This window comes from Pelodiscus sinensis, chromosome 4 (genome assembly GCF_049634645.1).
Source record: "Pelodiscus sinensis isolate JC-2024 chromosome 4, ASM4963464v1, whole genome shotgun sequence".
NCBI lineage: Eukaryota > Metazoa > Chordata > Testudines > Trionychidae > Pelodiscus > Pelodiscus sinensis.
The window spans coordinates 12,746,191-12,766,930 of NC_134714.1; the positions used below are offsets into that span (position 1 = coordinate 12,746,191).

At 43.1% G+C, this 20,740-nt stretch overlaps 1 protein-coding gene and 1 long non-coding RNA gene across 3 annotated transcripts in view; one reads left to right on the forward strand and one right to left on the reverse strand.

Annotated features, from left to right (window-relative positions):
* LOC142829061 (uncharacterized) overlaps nt 1-566 on the reverse strand; it is an 84,101-nt gene extending 83,535 nt beyond the window's left edge. The window contains exon 1 of the long non-coding RNA XR_012903267.1: nt 470-566. This is a non-coding gene — a long non-coding RNA (uncharacterized LOC142829061). The remainder of the gene's footprint in view (nt 1-469) is intronic.
* PCNX4 (pecanex 4) lies at nt 498-19,812 on the forward strand. Of its 2 annotated transcripts, none has more exons than XM_075926343.1 (12): nt 498-616; nt 2,210-2,324; nt 6,518-7,244; nt 7,847-8,026; nt 8,116-8,630; nt 9,877-9,977; nt 10,599-10,721; nt 11,494-11,857; nt 12,952-13,055; nt 17,166-18,217; nt 18,424-18,610; nt 19,083-19,812. In XM_075926343.1, exons 3-12 carry the CDS (start codon nt 6,556-6,558, stop codon nt 19,332-19,334), a joined length of 3,567 nt encoding a protein of 1,188 aa, XP_075782458.1. In that variant the 5' UTR covers nt 498-616; nt 2,210-2,324; nt 6,518-6,555; the 3' UTR covers nt 19,335-19,812. The 2 variants fall into 2 exon arrangements, with proteins under 2 accessions (XP_075782458.1, XP_075782457.1); XM_075926342.1 differs by having other exon boundaries at nt 585-1,073.
* The last annotated feature ends 928 nt before the right edge of the window (nt 19,813-20,740 follow it).

Consider the following 20,740-nt stretch of genomic DNA (forward strand, 5'->3'; position numbering starts at 1 on the left):
TAGGAGGTGTAAATCCTGTTTAACTGGTTAACCAATTAAACATATGACTTAAATGGTAATTGATTAAAGTGGGGATGGGGCATGTGTTCCAGCCTGGGTACGGCAGTCACCCTGTCCACGCCTAGCCAAGGCTGCATTTTGACTTTCGTGGGCCCTTTCCTCCATTAAAAAAAATATAAAAAATTATTTTTGATATAACTTTAAATACTTCCACTTTTTTTTTCCTGTTTTAGGCAAAAAGTAATAGATTTTCGTGGGCCCTAAAAGTTTCCTTTTTTTTTCTGATGTGAGAAAAAAACTAAAACATTTTCTTCGAACCTAAAAGGGTTTTTTTTTTCCTTCTGATTTTAAAAGAAATTAAACCATTTCCGTGGGCCCCCGGCACCGTGCCCACTGGATAAGCCGGCCCCGCTCCTAGCCCAGAGCGGCGCCCCCCTCCGCAGCCAGTGGCCCCGCGGGGCGGGTTAACCTTAGCCGCCAGGGCCCTGGCAGACTCCGGTTCCGGTCCCTCCCGGGTTGCTGCGGCGATTAGCGTCGGCTCCACGCAGCGTGAGCGCCCCTGGCTGCCGCCTCGCGCGTGTCCCTGTCGCACAAGCGGGGCCCCACGGTGCTAGCGGTGGGTCTTGCAGCGAGCCTCAGGGAAGCCGGGCCAGTCCACACGGCGAGGAGCGGGCAGGGCCGCAGGCCACGTCCCCTCCCCCACCGAACCTTCCTCGCGGCCCTACAGAAACAGCACGCGCGGCGCTAAGGCCCCCTCAGCGTGCCCCTCGCAACCGCCCGCGACTAACCGCCGGCCACGCGGCCCGGGCGGGCAGGTCTCGGGCCCTGAGGCGGGAAAATGGCGGCGGCCGGAGGGGAAGACGCAGCCTCGTTTCCGTTCCGTCCGCGCGCGGGGCCCGGCGCCTGGGGGTTGCCGCGGAGAGAGCGAGAGCAGCCGCCCAGCCTCAGCCGCCTCTTCGCCGCACCTGCCGGCGGCCTGGTTCCCTGCCTCAGCTAACGGGCCGGAGCGGGGAGCCTCCATCGCCGCCGCTGCGCCTGGGGCTGCCCCGCCCGGCGGCCCGAGCTGCCTGCAGGTACACGGCTTCCTCAGGGGGCGCTGGCCGGGCTGCCCCGTCTCCCGCCCGCCGCCACTTGGGGTAGCTGCTGGCCTGGATCTCCACCGCGGCCGAGCCACGGGGCTGGTTCCAGAGCCTAAAAGAGCCAGGGTGTGTGTGGGCTTGGTAGGGGCTGTGCCCCGCGGGCGGCCGCTGCAGGCAGTGGTGCCCTAGGCGCTGGACGAATACAGAGCGTTGGCCGAAGGGGATGGTATTTGGCCAAAGGGCTTTGCAGCTGCTGCCCCGGGAGCGGAAAGGGGGGGTAAGAATGCGCCTGGGAGTAAAAAACAGGACTATGTAGCACTTAACAGACTAACAAGATGGTGCTACATAGTCCTGTTTTTTGCTTCAGCGACACCACGCGGCTACATTTCTATCATTGTTTCTCTAGTTTGCAGTACCAAGGCTGTGCAACTTGCAGGTAACTAGGGCTATGTCTACACTTATACTTGAACAGCAAAACTTCTGTTGTTCACAGGGGCTTAACGCTCCCCTCCTCCCCCATAAGTGACAAAGATTTGACTGTGCAAGTGCAACTATGAACCCTGCTTTAGTGAAAGCCACCCACTGGGGGCAGAAGTACTTTGTCTGCGAAAGTGCTGACAGTGTTCACATGCACCAGCTTTTAGTGACAGGGCAGGGTTGACAAAGCCTTATTGCTAAAAGCTTCATAGTATAGATGTACCCTATGTCTGCCAAGAGGTTTGTGTATACAGGCAGTCCCCAACTGTAGGTTTGTTCTTAAGTTGAATTGGTATGTAAGTTGAATTGGTATGTAAGTCGGAACTGGTACATATTGTAGGGGAAACTCTAGCCAAACATTTCTCCAGAGCTCAGTTTTATTCTCCCACACCTCACTTCCCTCAGTCCTTTATTCTCAAGCTGAGGTGTCTGCTGAGAAAAGCCGCTCCGCATCTCCCTGGTCTGCTGGGGGCGGCTCTAGCTTCGCGTCTCCCTGGTCTGCTGGGGGGAAGCAGCTAGTGTGGGGTTGCCTCACCCTGTTTGTAAGAAGGGATCCGATGTAAGTCGGATCCATGTAACCCGGGGACTGCCTGTATAGAGATACGAAGCTAAACAGTTGCTAATCCAAGCACAACATCTATTTCTGATTTTAGAGTTTTACATTGCCACCCCTCATCATGGTATCTGAACACCTATGAAAATTTGATAGACATAATTAAGTCCTTAGTGGACTTCATGAAGTCTCACTGGATTAAAACTCTGCTTGGGGTAAGGTTGTGCTAATTATTTATTCTATTTGTTTATGGCTAGTTGATCTTATTTGCTGTTAGTCTCATTTAACTATTGTGGCTTGGCCCACACAAAACAGTTAATTATTTATAATTTTAACTTTTATATAACCTCATGTTTTTGAAATCCTTATGACATAATTTAAAAAATGAAAGTTAAAACATATCTGAGGTTTTGCTGTAACATTAGAACTATCAGAGGGGTTTTTAATACTCCACTCATCTGAAGAAGTGGCTTGTGCCCATGAAAGCTCATGATACCATCTACACGTTTCATTAGTCTTTAAAGCGCTGCTAGACTAGTCATTGTTTTTTAAGTTTTTCCTATATTAGAAGTAGACATTCATCCACTTCAATCTTTCAGCCTTTATCAGAAACTTAAAGCTGCATGTCACAATCTAAGCCCTATAGAATAAGGATGGCCCCATACATAATTAGGGCACTAGCTTGGGACTAGTGAGGAGGTCAGGATTCAGGTCGTGACTCTTCCAGTGGCTTCATGAGTCACATTGGTCAAGTCTCTTTGTGCCTCTGTTCCCTATCTGCGAAATAAGAATAACACACCTCTACCTCAGAGAGTGATTATGAAGATTAAAAGCTTTAAAAGATTTAATTATGTTCCAATACTATTGGGTAATGGGGATGATATAAGCAACTGAGAAATACAAGTGTAGAACTCCACTGGTTATGTCCAGTTGTTGTTTGTATTGTAGTAGTACCTAGGAGCCCATTGCGTTAGCACAAATAAACAAAAAGCCGCAAATCCCAAAGACCTTACAGCAACTGTTATAAGATATAGCAAATGGATACAGACTAGAGGAGTACAAGGAAACAATGGGATAGTATTGATCAACATGATAGGCAGTGGTATTAGTATCCCAACACCATGCCTATTATCAATGCTTCTGTAGGCATCATAGCAGAAACGAATGAGGTAGATTTGGAAATATTTTGTGGCATGCTTCTTCCAGGTGTGGGACAGCCTAGGAGAAAGCATGGGAGTTGCTTGTTTGACAAATAGGTGATGGAGACAGAGCTGTCCCAAGGGTATGGTGAATCAAAGCAACTGCTCTAGACTCTGTGCTTTGGAGGGTCCTGTAGTCCGGTGCAATTTGCCAGTAGGCCTGTGGTCCCAGCGGCCAAGATCCCAGGAACACAGGGCTGATTTGTCGTGACTGCTGGCCTCACACCACCCCCAAGCTGGTAGGGGTTGATTTGTCACACCACCCCCAAGCTGGCAGTAGTGAGAGTGAGCGAGAATAGGGAGATTGGAGTTGAACCATGAAGGGTTTGGAAAGAGAAGAAAGGTAGCTTAATGTTGATGTGATTGTTGTCACCCAGCCCAGCTAGGTAACCTGGCAATGTGGTCAGCCTAGAACTGCCCACATACTTTAGAAATGCAAACTAAGGGCAGATCCTGCAAACAGTTACTTTTGCTGGGACTAGTGCGGTGGTAATTATCTGTTTAAAGATCTGGCACCCTCATATCATTTATCAGAGGTCAGATAGAAGTATTTCAGATTACACTGTTTTCAATATTGTTGGTCTTAAGTCTCCGATTTCTCTTACAAATATGTTTATTGCTTTTGAATAGTGCCTTACAATGTTTCTGTTGTTTTTCAAGGATAGGATGACTGTGTTGTTTAGGCACATAGATTTTAAATTTTATACAAGTATGTTTATTTTATGCAGAACTTGTAGAGTAAATATTTAAATAAATAAAACATTGTTACATGTGTTTTATTCGTTAATATTTTGTTTTTGGTTAACAAATATACTTAGAAACAAGAATGCAGATTAAACTTGGAGAAAAAGCCTCTGTGTGAAAACAGTAAAATCACAGCTTCCAGGGAAATTTTATTGGGGGGGGGGGAGGGAAAAAAAAGTAAAACTGCCTTTGTTTCTTTTTAAAACTAATTTTTTCTCCTTTACCTGCTCTCACAATTTTTCACAAATCAGACTTTTAAACTTGGCAGTTGTGCACACACCACTTTAAAACATGCTATTTAATTTTATTTATAAAGTTCCTATGATGTCTGAGCAAGCTTAGAATCTACTTTTTTTAGGACATACTTTTAAAATACTTTACAAGGGTGTGTCCATATTGCATTTACAAACTGTAGAGCGGATTGTAATGTCCTATTCAATATCCATGTGATTGGCAATATTTCCACATTACATTTTAGTTGCTTCAGATATGAGTGAGTGCTGAGAATGCCAGTAACACAACAACATACAAAGTTACAACAGAAGAAAAGAAATGTTTTGTTTAGAGTATTCTGTTTCATGAGGGCAACAAGTCAACATTAAATCCTGACTTTACATTTTGTTACTGAGTAATACAATGTTGAGGTGGTTAATATTTTTTAAAGAAAATGCCCATTATAAATTTACATTATCTGGGCAGCGTCCATTTCTGTCCAGAGCATACTTGTAGACTATGTGACTGTTCCCTTGGTGACTGTAAACTGCTCATTGTGCACTAAAGCACTTATAAGTGTTACATATACAAGATGAACCTTTCTAGTCTGGCACCTTCGGGACCTGACCGGTGCCGAACTACTGCAAGTCAATATTGTTTAGCAGCATTACCAATACTTCCACTGCTTACTGTGCTCTTAGAAGACATGTATGGGGTAAATTAGAGCTAAATAACAGCACAGAATACTGAGAGCCAGGACTTGTGGCTGTACACAAACTTTATGAGACTGCAGGAAACTTGGCCATACCCATGATAAGTGGACATCCAGCTTACTAACATCATGCCAGACCATGGATGCTGCTAGACTAGAGAGGTTCAATCTGTAGTAGTGAGAGAATACATATCAGTGATGTTAGCACATTTTCTCCTTCATTTGAATTGGTATTAAAAATGGGGTAGGGTTTACTTGTCAGATAGAAGGCAGCTAGTATTAAAACATTTCCTGCATTAAATCTGCTAGCTAACCCACAGGTACCTTACTAAAAAACAAAAATAGGGAGTTGCTACACAATTTTTTTTAAGAGTCTAGTTCTTTATCTAGGCACTCAAACTTAGTACACCTGTCTATTACCTCTAGTTCCTTCCTTAAGTGAGGTTATGGAATTTCCATCTTTGGAGATTTTTAAGAGCAGGTTAGAATACCTGTTAGGGATGGTCTTATTTTAGTTCTGCCATGAATGTATGGAACTAACTTGGTGATCTTTTGAGGTCCTTTCCATTCCTATGCCTCTATGATAAACAAGATAAATGTATGTTTTGCTCTATTGTGTTTGTAGAGTTCAAAGATACTCTCTTTTAAAAAAGTTTCCTTATCTTTGGAGCAATAATTCCTTTTCGATGCCTGTCTATATTCAGTTAGCTCATAAAAATCCATATCGAAGTAATAACCCTGTAAATGGTTTGTTGCTGTTGCTCATTCCCATATGCCTGAATATTTGTGGTGCCTGTTACAATTAGGTCTTCAGGTTTTTTTCTCCAGCAGATAGGAAAGGGGGAATGTCATTCATTTGCATTCATCATCTAATTATTAAATTTTCAAACACGCACCTTTGTTCTTTCTCTCATGCTATCCCTCCATGTTGGGCGGAGTTCCTCATGAACATCCACAAAACTACCTCACTTTGCTCCTTAAAAAAATCTTTATTTGCCATGAACCCTATGAAAACATTGACAACAGTTAAGCTAATGTTGTGCTGAAGCCATTACTTTACTTGATCCATATTGTTTCATTGATTACTTGTACTTCCCTATCTATCTCTTGTCTTTGATTGTAAGCTCTTCTGGCAAGGCCATCTTTTCTGTGTGAATTGTCTTGTACAACTGGGCCCTGGTCAATGACTGGGGTTCCTAGACATCGGCATAAGTGAAAAGAACTCCAAAGAGTAGGGGTCTTATGTGAAGAATTATGGGACTAATTTAATATATTCTGCATTGTTCAGTATATTCTGTTTTTTAAAATATGTTGTAAAGTTTTTTCCCATTTTAACAATTTACTTGTGTTCTTAAAATTCATTGTATCTGCAAATAGGATAGAAGATATCTACTGAAAATATTAATGAAAAAATTCCACTATGATTTTACAAATGAAAACAGGACAAAACAATTATCGTTATTGCCTGCTTGTGAAGTTTCGAATGTGTCATTTAGTAACATTACCTTATTTTTCTTTATCTGCTGTTGCTATATTACAGGAAAGATGGGATTCAGCCAAGATTCCTGAGTAATAAGAATGGGTCCAGATGTTCCTCTTCTGAATTATTACAAACAGGAGTTCTTCTTGAAGCGCTTTCCACAGACTGTTTTGGGAGGTCCTCGATTTAAATTAGGCTATTGTGCACCTCCTTACGTATATGTGAATCAGATCATTCTTTTCCTGACACCATGGGTTTTGGGAGGAGTAGGAACTCTTTTGTATCAGTTAGACATTATGAAAGACTATTACACCGCTACACTTTCAGGAGGACTAATGCTTGTTACAGCACTTATTCTCCAGATGACAAATCTGTATGCAAGACAGAAAACAGTGACAGTAGAAAGAATGCAAATTCAGAATACCCTAACGGATGAAGATGAGTATGAATTTTCCAGCTGTGTGGGTTCAGAGACAGTTAAATTTATTATTCCAGGCAAGAAATTTATAATCAATACTGTATTTCATTCTTTTCTTGCTGGGATAATGTGTGGTTTAGGAACTTGGTATTTGCTGCCAAACAGAATAACCTTGCTGTATAATAGCATTGGAGGAACTGTTGTGATCTTTGTGTTTGGATGGGTGACTATATGTATAGGAGAATATTCTTTAATCATAAACACAGCTACAGAGACAGCTACTTTTCAAGCACTGGATACTTATGAAATTACTGCTCTGATCAGACCTTTCTATATTTTTGTCTTTATTGCAGTGGATCTTGTACACAGGTAACTACAATGTTTATATAACTGTAATGTGGGTTTATGTACACTGTTTCTTGGTAGATGCTATGAAACAATTTTCCTGAAGGATATGTATTGGAAATGTCAATCAATTGGAAAAATCCAGAAGAACCCTAGAAAATTATACAATAGAACATAATGTTTTATTTTGCTTTTATAGAAAATTAAGAACTGGATATCTTTTGAGAAAAGTTAGGTGAGACTGAAGTTACAGATTTAGCAGAGCTAAAGTAGTCACGCTCAGTCTTTTAAAATCATTATTATTGGAAGTACTGTAATTGTTTGCCTTTACTGTCTTTTTAAGGATCAGTTAACAAGCAGTATATTTTTACAGATTTTATTTGTCTTAACATAATTTATACCATATGTAGTCAAAATAATTTAGATCTGGATTCAAACTTTGCACTTCTAGATGTTGTCAGTCTGACAATGTTCAGGAATTAATTGAAATATATTTATTTTTATGATGTCATTTTTCAAAAAGTCTGACTATTCTGACATTTGAATATGAGATATATAACTTGTATACTTCTGAACTTAACGGTATCTTTCTTTCATAAGAGTCAAATCATCTTTTTTTCATCCAGGTTTGCAGTTAACATACCAGTTTTAGAACAGACAAACCAGATTTTGCACATCTTATTTCTGTTTTTGCCACTTTTGTGGGCATTGGGGATTCTGCCCCCACTTGATGCACTTTTTCTATGGGGAATGGAACAAGTGTTGGAGTTTGGCCTAGGAGGTTCACCCATGTCAAGTAATATAAGGTAAATGTTATTTACATAATAATCAAATATATCAATATACTTTAACCTTTTTTCTTTTCAAGCAAATCTTTTTTTTTTCTCCTTCACAGGTTGTTAGTAATGTTTCTCATTTCTGCTGGAACAGCTATAGCGACGTATTTCATTCCCAGCACTGTTGGTGTGGTCCTCTTCATGACTGGATTTGGGTTCATACTCAGTCTTAACCTAAGTGAGATTGGTTTAGCCTATAAGCACACTACAATCAGCCATTTAACTTCCAACAAGTCTAAGACAATATCCTGTGGTCCGAGGATATACTTGGGTTGGAGGGAATTCTTTTTCTATTTGACTGTCTTGACGTTGGCTCTCATAGAAGCCAGCTTGCTGCATCACTTTGCTGGTTTTTCATTATTTTCCAGAGCCAGTCCCCAGGCTGTAGTGAGTTACATTCTGATCATATTACTTATAATTATGTGGCTTCTTAGAGAGATTCAGGGAGTGTACTTGTTTGGAATCTTCCGAAATCCTTTTTATCCAAAGGATGTCAGGACTGTGACGGTGTTCATGGAGACACAAAGAAGGCTTATGGAAGTTGGTGTTGTCAGAAGGATTTTACTAACACTAGGTAGGAGTACCTGTTATATGCTATATGTAAGATTATTAAAGGGATATTTAAAATATGACAATAACATTTCGAGTTAAAATGCATGAGCTGACTTAAATGACTTAAAGTTTGCATTAAAGTTTTTTTAGTCTTGTATGCCCAATTAATGGGTCCAGATTTTCAGAAGTGACTTGTGACTTAAGGTGAATGAATTTTGTGGAGGAACTAACTTTCAGAGTGAGTGCGCTCAGTGCTCTCTGAAACCCAGCCTCCTTTAAAGGAATGTAGATATGGAATCCATAAATTGTCACTTTTGAATCTCTTTGCTGTAGCTTTCATAATATAATTCTAAAAGAAAACTAAATTGAGGGGGTTGCAGAGGCTTCTCCAAGGCTCTTGTGTGGGACAAGAAATGAGAGGTTCAGAGTGTGGGAGGGAATTCTCAACTGGGGAGTGGGCTGGGGTATGGGAAGACTCTAGCTAGGGGTGGTGGGATGAGAGGAGGGAGTTCTGAACTGGGGCAGAGGGTTGGGTGCTGAGTGGCACTTATCCCAGGCAGCTCCCAGTTGGTGGCCCAGTGGGGCTAAGGCAGGCTCCCTGCTTGCCCTGGCTCCATGCTGCTCCTGGAAGTGACTACCATGTCCGGTGCCTAGGTAGAAAGGCCAGGTGGCTCTGAGCAATGCATGCTGCCCTCACGGCTCCCTTTGGCCACCATTCCCGGCCAGTGGGAGCTGTGGAGCTGGCACTAGGGAAAAGGGCAGAGCACGAAGCTTCCCAGATCACCCCTATGCCTATTGAGCTGTGGGGGACGAGCCAGCACTTGTGGTTCCAGCTCTGGGGGGACGACGACACTGGTTTCCTATCCATAGCATGGAGACTTGCTGCAGGCAGGATAAGATGAAGCAATGATCTGGATCTGAGACGCAGGTTCTCCATCTGTGGTGCAGATATAATTCTGGAGTACTTGTTTCACTCATCAGAATATTACCATTAACTTCAGAGAGACTAATCACAAGTTAAGCATGGGTGTAAACACTTGCAGGGAGGGATGGGCACTTTGTATGAAAATATCGCCTGATTTTAAGAATTTGTTGTTTTGTTTTAAGGGAGAGGAGAAATTTTATTTTTAAAAATTACTGACTTATTGGTGTCGATTTCCATTCTGCATTGAGCTCATCGCAGAATCTGGAGCGAATTTATGGACTTTGGTAGACATTGACAAGAAAAACATTGACGTTTCTCATGTGTTTTTTCCTTTTAATTGCAGTTTCTCCATTTGCTATGATAGCATTTCTTTCATTAGACAGTTCCCTACATAGTCTTCATTCTGTTTCCATTTGCATTGGATTCACAAGAAGCTTTAGAATGGTAATTTTAAATTTTTCTCATTTGTTACCTTTGTAGAAGAAACTTTTTCCAAAAGAAATAAGTGACTTGGAAGAAATACTCCAGGTCAAGAATGAGAATGGGCAGTGTGACAGAGCAGAGGGAACAGCAGCAATCCTGGCTAATTAGGGGCAGCTGAGAGAGGGTGGATGCAAATCAATTAAGGGCCAGGTGAAGCTGATTGGGGCTGCCAGGGGGCCTCTGAGGGAGAGGGAGAGGAGGAGAGTGGAGAGAAGGAAAACAACCCAGTATGAAGGAGACTCAGAGTAGAGAAGCAGAAGGAACCACCAGCCCTGCTAAAGGCTACAGGGGGAGGTAAGGAGTTGAGCAGGGGGTGTTGGAGGGCTCCCTTACCCCCACCCTTTGGGGGGAAAAATAAAAGGGCTTTCTGGTCAGCTGTGACTGGCCCAGGGCTTCAGCCCATACAACATCCTTTATGCTAAGGGCCAGGAAGGCCCAGGGACAAAAACTCTGCAGATGAGGGCCCTGCTGCAGCCCTCAAAGTGTGGGACAGTGGTCAGAACAGTGGTTGGGGTCTCAGGAGAGAGATTGACCCTGCCACAGCAGCTTCTTGGTACAACAAATAATTGGTCTCTGTTTTAGGTTTGGCAAAATACAGAGTGCGCCCTGTTGGAGATGGTGGTTGTAGCAATAGTGCAGATGTTACTATTTAATACAGATGTGTGGTGGAACAGAAGCATTGATACAGGAATCAGACTCTTACTGGTAAACCTAATTTTAATTTTAATTTTGATCAAGCAGCTAGCTACAGGTTGTACCATCCTAAAGGGGGGGCTCTCTGGTCCAGCATCACAAATGTTCCTGGACTAGAGAACCTTGGCCAGGAGCTTGGTGGCAGGGCAGCTTGCTTCAAGTAGCCTTTTCGGGCAGCAGCCAGTTGGCGGGGGGCCCCACTGTCTAGGAACCCTGCTGGGGCTGGTGGCAGCAGTGGAACTGGAGCCAGCAGCGGTCTGTCCAGCGCTGGGGCCAGAGCTCTACCAGTGACAGGAGTCCAGTGTCTGGCAGCCTGGATGGGGATGGAATCACAGGCAGCAGTAACCCAGACAGAGATCGAGCCAATGTCGCAGGGTTGGCAGCACTGGCAGCAGCCAGATGGGGCTGGGAGCTTAGCCAACCGGTGGTAGGAGGACTGGCTCGGTCTGGTGGTAGGGGAGCCAGAAGCACCAGCAGTGGGATGGGGCAGTGGACTACAGGGGCCGGTGCCAAGGGACCTCCCCTGCTCTGGCAGAATCCCTCATTCGGGACCAGTCAGGTATTGCTTGCTATACTTTTCTTCCCCACTTCCAGAATTAGGGCTCAGGGATTGTGAATATGGAGACTGAAACTCTGTAGATGTGGATTTTCTCTTGGTTTGGTAGTTAATGTTAAAAGAATGTTAAGTGTACTAAATAAAGCTATGTAAACCTGAAAATACTAGCAATGTTGAATGTGACCAGATACCTATGAAAAAATTTGATTCTTGTGTGTATTTCTACAGGTTGGTGTAATTCGGGATCGATTACTTCAGCTGATCTCAAAACTACAGTTTGCAGTAGTTGTTCTCTTGACATCATGGACAGAGAAAAAGCAACGTCGGAAATCTACTGCCACCTTAATTACACTCAACATTGTTTTCTTCCCAATTGTACTGGCCTTCATAGCTATCTCTACACTGCTTTCTTCTCCCTTGGTGCCACTTTTCACTCTACCAATATTTTTGATTGGATTTCCTAGACCTATCCGAAGCTGGCCTGGACCTGTGGGTGCAACTGCATGTGTTTGTTCAGATACCATATACTACCAGCAGGTGGTTCCAAGTTTGGCCACTGCGCTGCAGTCTGCACTAGCAGCTGGTAGTTTAGGTAGGTAAACTAAGCAACTGTGTAAAATAAAGCATTTAACTGTGTTATCTCCTAATTTTGTGTAGTCTTTGTTGGAGAACATTGTGATTTGCAACATCTAATCAAAATAAATGTGATACTACTTAGATTAAAATTTACAGTACAGTGTTCCAGGGCTTATTCAGATAAAAAAATGGATGGCTTCTGAAATGGCTGCATTCTCTTAATAGTGTGCTATGGTTCAATACAGTACAAAGTGGTGCACAATCCTTTTGCACTTGGCATTCCTTATATTGAAAGAGAAGATATCTTTCTGAAAGATCTACCCAAGCTCAATTAAAGGCTGTGGACTTGAAACAAGAATCACTTGGTAAAATTCTGTGGCCCGTGTTATGTGGGAGGTTAGACTAGAGGATCATAGTGGTCCCTTCCGACCTTACAAATTTATGAAAGGGTATAGCGTCTTTATTTTTATTATACTAAAAACAAGATGTTTTTCCTCACAGAAAAGATAATTGATCTAGACAGTATTTGGATCCAGATTTACACCTTAATTTCTTAGCTTGAACAGACACAAAGGAGTTTAACGTAAGAAGCAGTTCTGCAGAAAGGCCCATCTATACCGCTATACCGAAGAAAACATGAAAAAAGCAGTGTACATTTTCTGGTAGTTCCAGGTGATTGTAACAGTCAGGAATAAGCCTCCAGCTCAAGCAGTATAGTTTACAATAGCTCTTCATATTGTAAGAGGAAACCATAAGCACCGCAGCTGCCCTAGTTCTGCTGGCAATTCTGACCGCCATTCCACAAGGCATTGGCCTTATACTTGCAAGTTGCCCCAAAGCCCTAGCTAGTATTAGATGTGGTCACTGTGGGATATATACATCAGGAAGCTAGGAATCTACTTAAGCAATACCTGTGCTGTCCTTGGCCAGCCCAAACTGGTTCTGGCAAGATCAGTGTTACTCTGTAAGTGTGCTAGGCTGTTGAAAGGACATGACAGACCACAAACTATTTCATACAAGAGTGTCTTTGCAATGGTTTCCTCAATGTATAGAAGAAACCTTAATCATCAGAATGCCACAGTAAAATAACTTTTTCGTTCCCTTTTTTAGGTCTCGTCTTACCTGGCTCACACTACTTGTGCCGTTTTCAGGACAGACTGATATGGATATTGGTGCTAGAAAGAGGCTTCACATACTGCTGTGTGACTATTAAGGTGAATATTTACTGAAAACTTACTTAGTCGTGTTTTGGAAACATTTGTTTCTGTGTAACTTCCTGTAATAGCACAAGTAACACAGTTTACATTACATAAAGCAAGAGGTGTTCTGGGTGTAACGAATTTAGTTTTGTAACTGATAGGCTCTCTTGTGGTGCCCTGTTAAGTCACTTAAATGATACATTTAAAACAATCTGAAATGCATAAGCCAGTTATGACCTAGAACAGCGTTTTCCAAACTGATCCACGGCCCACTACCAGACCGTGGGAAAAAAATACTGGGCCTCAGAGTGGCTGCCGGGGTGTTCTGGGCTCCCGGAGTGCCTGTGTGGTGCTGGGTCCCCCAAGCCCTCGGCTGGGCTGGGCAGAGTCTGCAGCCGGATGTTCTGGGCTCCAAGCAGAGATGTAGCTAGGGTTACCAGGTGAGATAAAAAACAATGCCAGACATACTTGATCTCACGGGGGGGGAGAGGCCGGACACTGGAAAGGAGGGGTGGGGTTGGGGGTAGCGGGGCTGGCTGGGGGAGGTCGGGAGGAGGAGAGAACTGGCCACTGGAAGCAGCACTGGATGTGGGCAGTGGGACTGGCTGGTAAGATGCTGGGGGGGGGGGGGGGGGAGGAGGAGAGAGGAACTGGCTGGTGGAAGCACGGAGGGACAGGGATAGGGGGTAGGAGGCTGGTCAGGAGAGATCAGGAGGAGGAGGAGGAGGAAGGGAGAACCGGAAGCAGGGCTTGACTGGGGCAGCGATGCTGGCCGGGGGAGATAGGGAGGAGAAGCAGGGGAGAACCGACTGGCTGGGAGGGGGCCGGGGGGAGCAGGACTAGTTGGGGGGGTTGTTGGGGGCAGCAGGTCTGGCCAGGGGAGATCTGGAAGCCTGTGGAAGCAGGGCTGCTGGGGGACACGAGTTTGGGGGGGCAGGGCTGGCCGGGAAGGATGATGGGAGATGGGGAGAACCGGCTGCCAGAAGCAAGGGTGGACAGGAGCAGTGGGGCTGGCCGGAGAAGATCAGGGCCTTCGGAAGCAGGGATGCCAGGGGGATGCGAGGTCGGGGGAGATTGGAAGGGGATGTGGGGGAGAACCAACTGGCTGGAGGGGCAGTGGGAGGGGAGCAAATCGGATGGTGGGGAGCGGGACTGACCCAGGTACATGCAGATCTCGGGGCACTGTCCGTCCCACACATGGTCCCAGCGAAGCACGAGTGAGTCTGGCCCCGGGGATTCCGTTTTCCCTCTCCCCCCCCTCCCCCCAACATGCACCCTCGAGTAGTTGCGAACTGTCTGGCTGGTAGACACACTCGCAGCCTGAGCATATCTACCAGCCATGCAGTTCGCAACTACAAACTGATACACCTAATAATAATAAAACTTACCTAATGAGAAAATACCAGACCTGTTATATGTCCGGTATCTTCTCAGTTTGTTTCCTGGACAAAAGCCTCAAACACCGGACTGTCGGCTACAAACTGGACCCCTGGCAATCCTACCCCTCCTTGCATCCTCCTTCCTAGCCAGATACCCTATCCCCAGACTGCTCCTGCTCCTGCTCCCGCCTCCCAGCATGCCTGTGCAGGGCCGGGTTCCCCAAGCCCAAGCTGGGTGGAGGATGCAGCCAGGTGAAACAGTGAAAATGTATTCATTTTTTAATATGTGTTTATATTTTTGGGCTGCATAAAACAGTACTGAAAAAAATGGGTTCCAACTAAAGTAAAAAGTTCGGGAAACCCTGGTCTAGCCAGCCTTCTGTCTATCTTACAGTCCATTTATCCAATCCATATTCCCTTAACTTGCTGGCAGGATATTGTAAGTGACCATATCAAAAGCTTTGCTAAAGCTGGCACTGGGGGGTTTGGGAGGATCAGAAACAACTTATTTGACTATTCATTACTTGCTTAATAAATATGCAAATGAATGTTACCAGTCCTCCAAAAGCTCGTGAATGGATTTACTGGTCCCCGTGTAAAAAGTTTGGGAACCCCTGAAATAGAAGTTGAAAAAAAATCTAATGAATTACTAAGTATTGTATCTCACTCATCCTGTGGCTCAAGACTTAAAAAAAAACAACACAATTATATGGTTGTTCTGTAAGAACATCCATACTGGGTCAGACCAAAGGTCCATCCAGCCCAGTACCCTGTCTGCTGACAGTGGCCAATACCAGGTGTCCCAGAGGGAGTGAACCGAATCAGTAATGATCAAGCGATCTCTCTCCTGCTATCCATCTCTACCCTCTGACAGAGGCTAGGGACACCATTCCTTACCCATACTGGCTAATAGCCATTAATGGACTTAATCTCCATGAACGTATCTAGTTCTCTTTTAAACCCTGTTATAGTCCTAGCCTTCACAACCTCCTCTGGCAAGGAGTTCCACAGGTTGACTATGTGAAGAAGAATTTCCTTTTATTTGTTTTAAACCTGCTGCCCATTAATTTCATTTGGTGGCCCCTAGTGCTTATATTATGGGAACAAGTAAATAACTTTTCCTTATTCACTTTCTCCACACCACTCGTGATTTTATAGACCTCTATCATATCCACCCTTAGGGTACGTCTAGACTATTGGCTTTTGTCAACAGAAGTTTTGTCGACAGATACTGTTGACAAAACTTCTGTCAACAAAGAGCGTCTACACTACATTCAGTTCTGTCGACAAAGCAAGCTGCTTTGTCGACATGGTAGTGTAGACGCAAAGGACAGTTTACATGCAATAACACCTTCTGTCAACAGAAACTCTGTCGACAGAAGGCGTTATGCCTCGTAAAATGAGGTTTACCAGCGTCGACAAAACTGCTGAGTTCTGTCAACGTTATGTCGACAGAACTCAGCGGTAGTGTAGACGCAGATATAGTTTTGACGACAAAAGTCCACTTTTGTCGATAAAACTCTGTAGTCTAGACACACCCTTAGTCTCCTCTTTTCCAAGCTGAAAAGTCCTAGTCTCTAATGTCTCCTCATATGGGACCCGTTCCAAACCCGTAATCATTTTAGTTGCCCTTCTCTGAACCTTTTCTAATGCGAGTATATCTTTTTTGAGATGAGGAGACCACATCTGTATGCAGTATTCAACATGTGGGTGTACCATGGATTTATATAAGGGCAATAAGATATTCTCCATCTTATTCTCTATCCCTTTTTTAATGGTTCCAAACATCCTGTTTGCTTTTTTGACTGCCGCTGCACAGTGTGTGGACATCTTCAGAAAACTATCCGTGATGACTTCAAGGATCTCTTTCCTGATTAGTTGTAGCTAAATTAGCCCCCATCATACTGTTTGTATGGTTAGTCATTTTTTTCAATTGTGCATTACTTTACATGTATCCATGTTAAAATTCATTTGCCATTATGTTGCCCAATCACTTAGTTTTGTGAGATCTTTTTGAAGTTCTTCAGTCTGCTTTGGTCTGAACTATCTTGAGCAGTTTAATATCGTCTGCAAACTTTGCCGCCTCACTGTTTACCCCTTTCTCCAGATAATTTATGAATAAGTTGAATAGGACTGATCCTAGCACTGAGCCTTGGGGAACACCACTATTTACCCCTCTCCATTCTGAAAACTTACCATTTATTCCTACCTTTTGTTTCCTGTCTTTTAACCAGTTCTCAACCCCTGAAATGATCTTCCTTCTTATCCCATGACAACTTAATTTATGTAAGAGCCTTTTGTGAGGGACCTGGTCACAGGTTTTCTGGAAATCTAAGTACACTATATCTACTCGATCCCCCTTATCCACATGTTTGTCCCTTTCAAAGAACTCTAATAGATCAGTAAGACATAATTTCCCTTTACAGAAACCATGTTGACTTTTGCCCAACAAATTATGTTCTTCTGTGTGTCTGACAATGTTATTCTTTACTATTGTTTCAAGAAGCAAAGGTAACATGATTAATAAAATGCAGTGTTCTAAAGAAAGTTCAGATTTGTGTATTGAATATAATATTGTGGTCTGAGTAAAATGGGTGCTATAAAAAAATCTTCACTCCATTGGTACCAAAATTATTAAAATGGAAGTGTCTAATTGCTGGGAATACTATTTTCTTGTATAAAAAAATTATCTGCTCTTTGTCACAACAAGCAATGCTAAGATGACTTGTTTCCATTTGTGCTATAGGGGCTAGAATTGCAGGAAACTTCCTGCCACACTGCAGAAGCTCACAGAGTGGATGAAGTTTTTGAAATGGCCTTTGAACGCCAGGATCAAGCAGAGACTTTCACACTCAATCTTCATTTTGGAAACATTTTAACCCCTTGTACAGCTCTACCTGTGAGATTATATTCTGATGCCAGGAGCGTCTTGTCTGGAATCATTGATTCACATGAGAACTTAAAGCAACTGAAAGATGATTTGATTAAAGTGCTTATATGGATGCTTGTCCAGTATTGCTATAAACAATCAAAAATGTGTGAGAAGCTGGACAAAACAACAAAGAACAAAGAAGGGTCATTTCCATTAGCCCAGACCAAAACATTTAACAGTACAGTAGAAAAACCTAGGCCCATAAAGGATGAAGATACCTTAAGTGTAGGTACAGTTGCGGATTGGACAGATGATAGTGATCTTTTTGATCTTGAGCCCAGCAGAACAAGAGAAAGAAAAGAAACCGAGCTGTTAGAAACTGCACCAGGAACACTTCCATCTATTCCAGGATCGGTAGAACTGCAGAGTGCAGTTGGTGCTCTGCAAGAGACAGCACCTGCAGAAAAACTCTACAAAGCTGTTGTGCTGGGACTCCCTGCAGTAGACAAAGGGAAGAGGCAAGAAGTTGTAAGCTTACCTCTAGCTGAATTTAGCTGCTCTTACTCTGAGTTACTAAGTATACCGGAGGAGTGGAGAACTGCACCCATACCTACTTCCAAACTCAGAGAGATGAGGCAGAGGTTTCCAGAAGACTGGTACCATTTTGTTTTGAGTCAACTGGATTTTTTTCATTTGAAAGACAAGCCTTCCACTTTACTTGAAGACATTACTAAAGACAAAGCATTGAAAGAGTTGTACATCCATGGTGTATTGTCTTGTTGTTTTGGTTTGTTTGGATTAGACAATACTGTTCCCACTCCTACTCATGTATTCAGAGCATACACTGGTGGCATTCCATGGTGTGTTGGTTTGGATTGGCTAACTGGAAAACCAGAGCTGTTCCAACTAGCACTGAAAGCATTCAGGTAAATAAAGAACCATGCAGATTATAAATCATAGCACAACACTGTTGGAAGAACATATTTTGCATTTTCCATTATCAATGCCAGCATTTGAGCTAATTGAAACAACCTGTCAGTGGATTATCATAGCTACATTGCTTTTGATAATTGCTTTGTCCCTCTTTCTGAAGTGTGTACTTATTCTATGCATTCTATTGCAAATCTTTCAGATATACATTTAAGCTCATGGTTGATAAAGCAAGTCTGGGTCCAGTAGAGAACTTCAAAGAGCTGATTAACTATCTGGAAGAATATGAAAGTGACTGGTACATTGGCTTAGTATCAGATCTTGAGTGGCAACAAGCAGTTTTACAAGAAAAGCCGTACCTTTTCTCTTTGGGACATGATCTTAACATGGTAAGCGAAGGGGGAAAAAATAATAATGAGCAACATTGTTTTTTCCCCACTATGTATTATTTTAATTATTTTTGCAGAGAAATTAACATCCAAAGAATGAGTGAGTACTTGACAAAATCTGGCATTTGTATTGCTGGAAATTGCTAGACAGCTGTAAAACAGATGCAGCAGCATTTAACTATCACATGGAGATATTCAAGAATTCAGCCATTCAGGAGTCAACAGTTCTAATTATATGCAGCAGTATAGTATAAAGGCCTATATCCCTTTGTTCTTACTCGAAATAAGAAGAGCAGTGCATGTGCCATTATTTGGTTCAATGCACTGCAGTGTTGAAAATCTCCAGTTACTAAAATTATGACAGAGGCAGTTTTAAAAAGACAATACCCAGAATGTTAGTTATTCCCATTTTCTATTTTTCTGAACTCTTATTAGACGATATACTGAAAGTTAATTGTTTTTGCTTTCAAAGGGAGTTTACACTGGGAGAGTGCTTACTCTTCAGGAATTGTTAGTGCAGGTTGGCAAGCTCAACGACGAAGCTGTCAGAGGTCAATGGGCAAATCTTTCGTGGGAGCTGCTGTATGCTACCAATGATGATGAAGAACGCTACAGTATACAAGCTCACCCCGTTCTTCTGAGAAACCTAACAGTGCAAGCAGCAGACCCACCTCTTGGCTACCCTGTTTATTCGTCTGCTCCTCTCCATGTGCCTTTGTTGTAGGCTGTGTATAATGTAGGGTTTAGTTTTGCTTTATTTCCTATCTTTAAGTGGGAAACCAAATACTAACGCTGCATTTGCACAACTAGAAACATGAAGATCTCACTGCATTTGATGGCAGATCCCAAATCCAGGGGACCTAATTTGCACAAAAGAGGTGCTAGCTGGAGGCAAGAACTTTAGAAACTCTTTTTCACTGCTGGAACTACTTAACCCTATTCCTTATGTGGCTGACAGGACAAGAGACACGTATGTCTTGATCTCCACTTTAAAGAAGAGCAACATAGCTCTGGTCACTAAGTATTGGTGCATTTTTTTTTAAATAGCTTGCATTCATAGGCAGGTACAGCTCATTGTAATATCGTAAACCATAGAGTTGGTAACCAAAGTGTACATATGAGTGTTTATATGAAATTTGTATCATTTTATATTTGTTTATAGAACATGTTATGGTAACGTTAAATGATTTTATTTAAATGTATACTATTAGCTGGCCTTTCACACAGGAAGCCTTGAGTGTTTCTATAGAAGTATGTACTAGCTACTCTAAACTTTTCCTCTCCCAGTGTAAACAAACCCTTTGTGGGGGGGAGGCCTTGTGCAGGGGGGATTGTGTGCCAACAGAGGTCTCCCCTGTGGTTCTCTCCTTACCCCTCCCTGCCTGTGGACACTGCTTCCTAAGTCCACCTGCCCCCTCCCTAGCTTTGCTCTCAGATTTAGTTTCAGGACACTGGGATTCTGCCACAGGGTCCTGGAGACTCCTGGATTCCTGGTTGAAAACTGCTATTCTACTGAACAATCTAAGTGTGTAAAACTACTATATTTAGAATGCCCTGCTGAAGGCTCCTCCATTTTGAGAGAACACTTCTTCCAATTAGTAAATAACAGAAGATAAGTAAAGTCCTTTCTGACTTGATGGCAGAGACATTTACAATTATTGACCATGACCTGAGCCAAACTTTTAAGGCTGTGTCTAGACTGGCAAGTTTTTCCGCAAAAGCAGCTACTTGCCAGCTGTCTACACTGGCCGCTTGAATTTCCGCAAGAACACTGACAATCTCATGTAAGAAATCAGTGCTTCTTGCGGCAATACTATGCTGCTACCATTTGGGCAAAAGTCCTTTTACGGAAAAGCTTTTGAGCAAAAGGGCCAATGTAGACAGCTCAGATTTGTATTGCGCAAAAAAGCCCCGATAGCGAAAATGGCGATCGGAGCTTTTTTGCACAGAAGCGCGTCTAGATTGGCATGGACGCTTTTCCGCAAAAAGTGCTTTTGCGGAAAAGCGTCCGTGCCAATCTAGGCGCTCTTTTCCGCAAATGCTTTTAACGGAAAACTTTTCCGTTAAAAGAATTTGCGGAAAATCATGCCAGTCTAGAGGTAGCCTTAAGAGTATATCTACACTGCACTG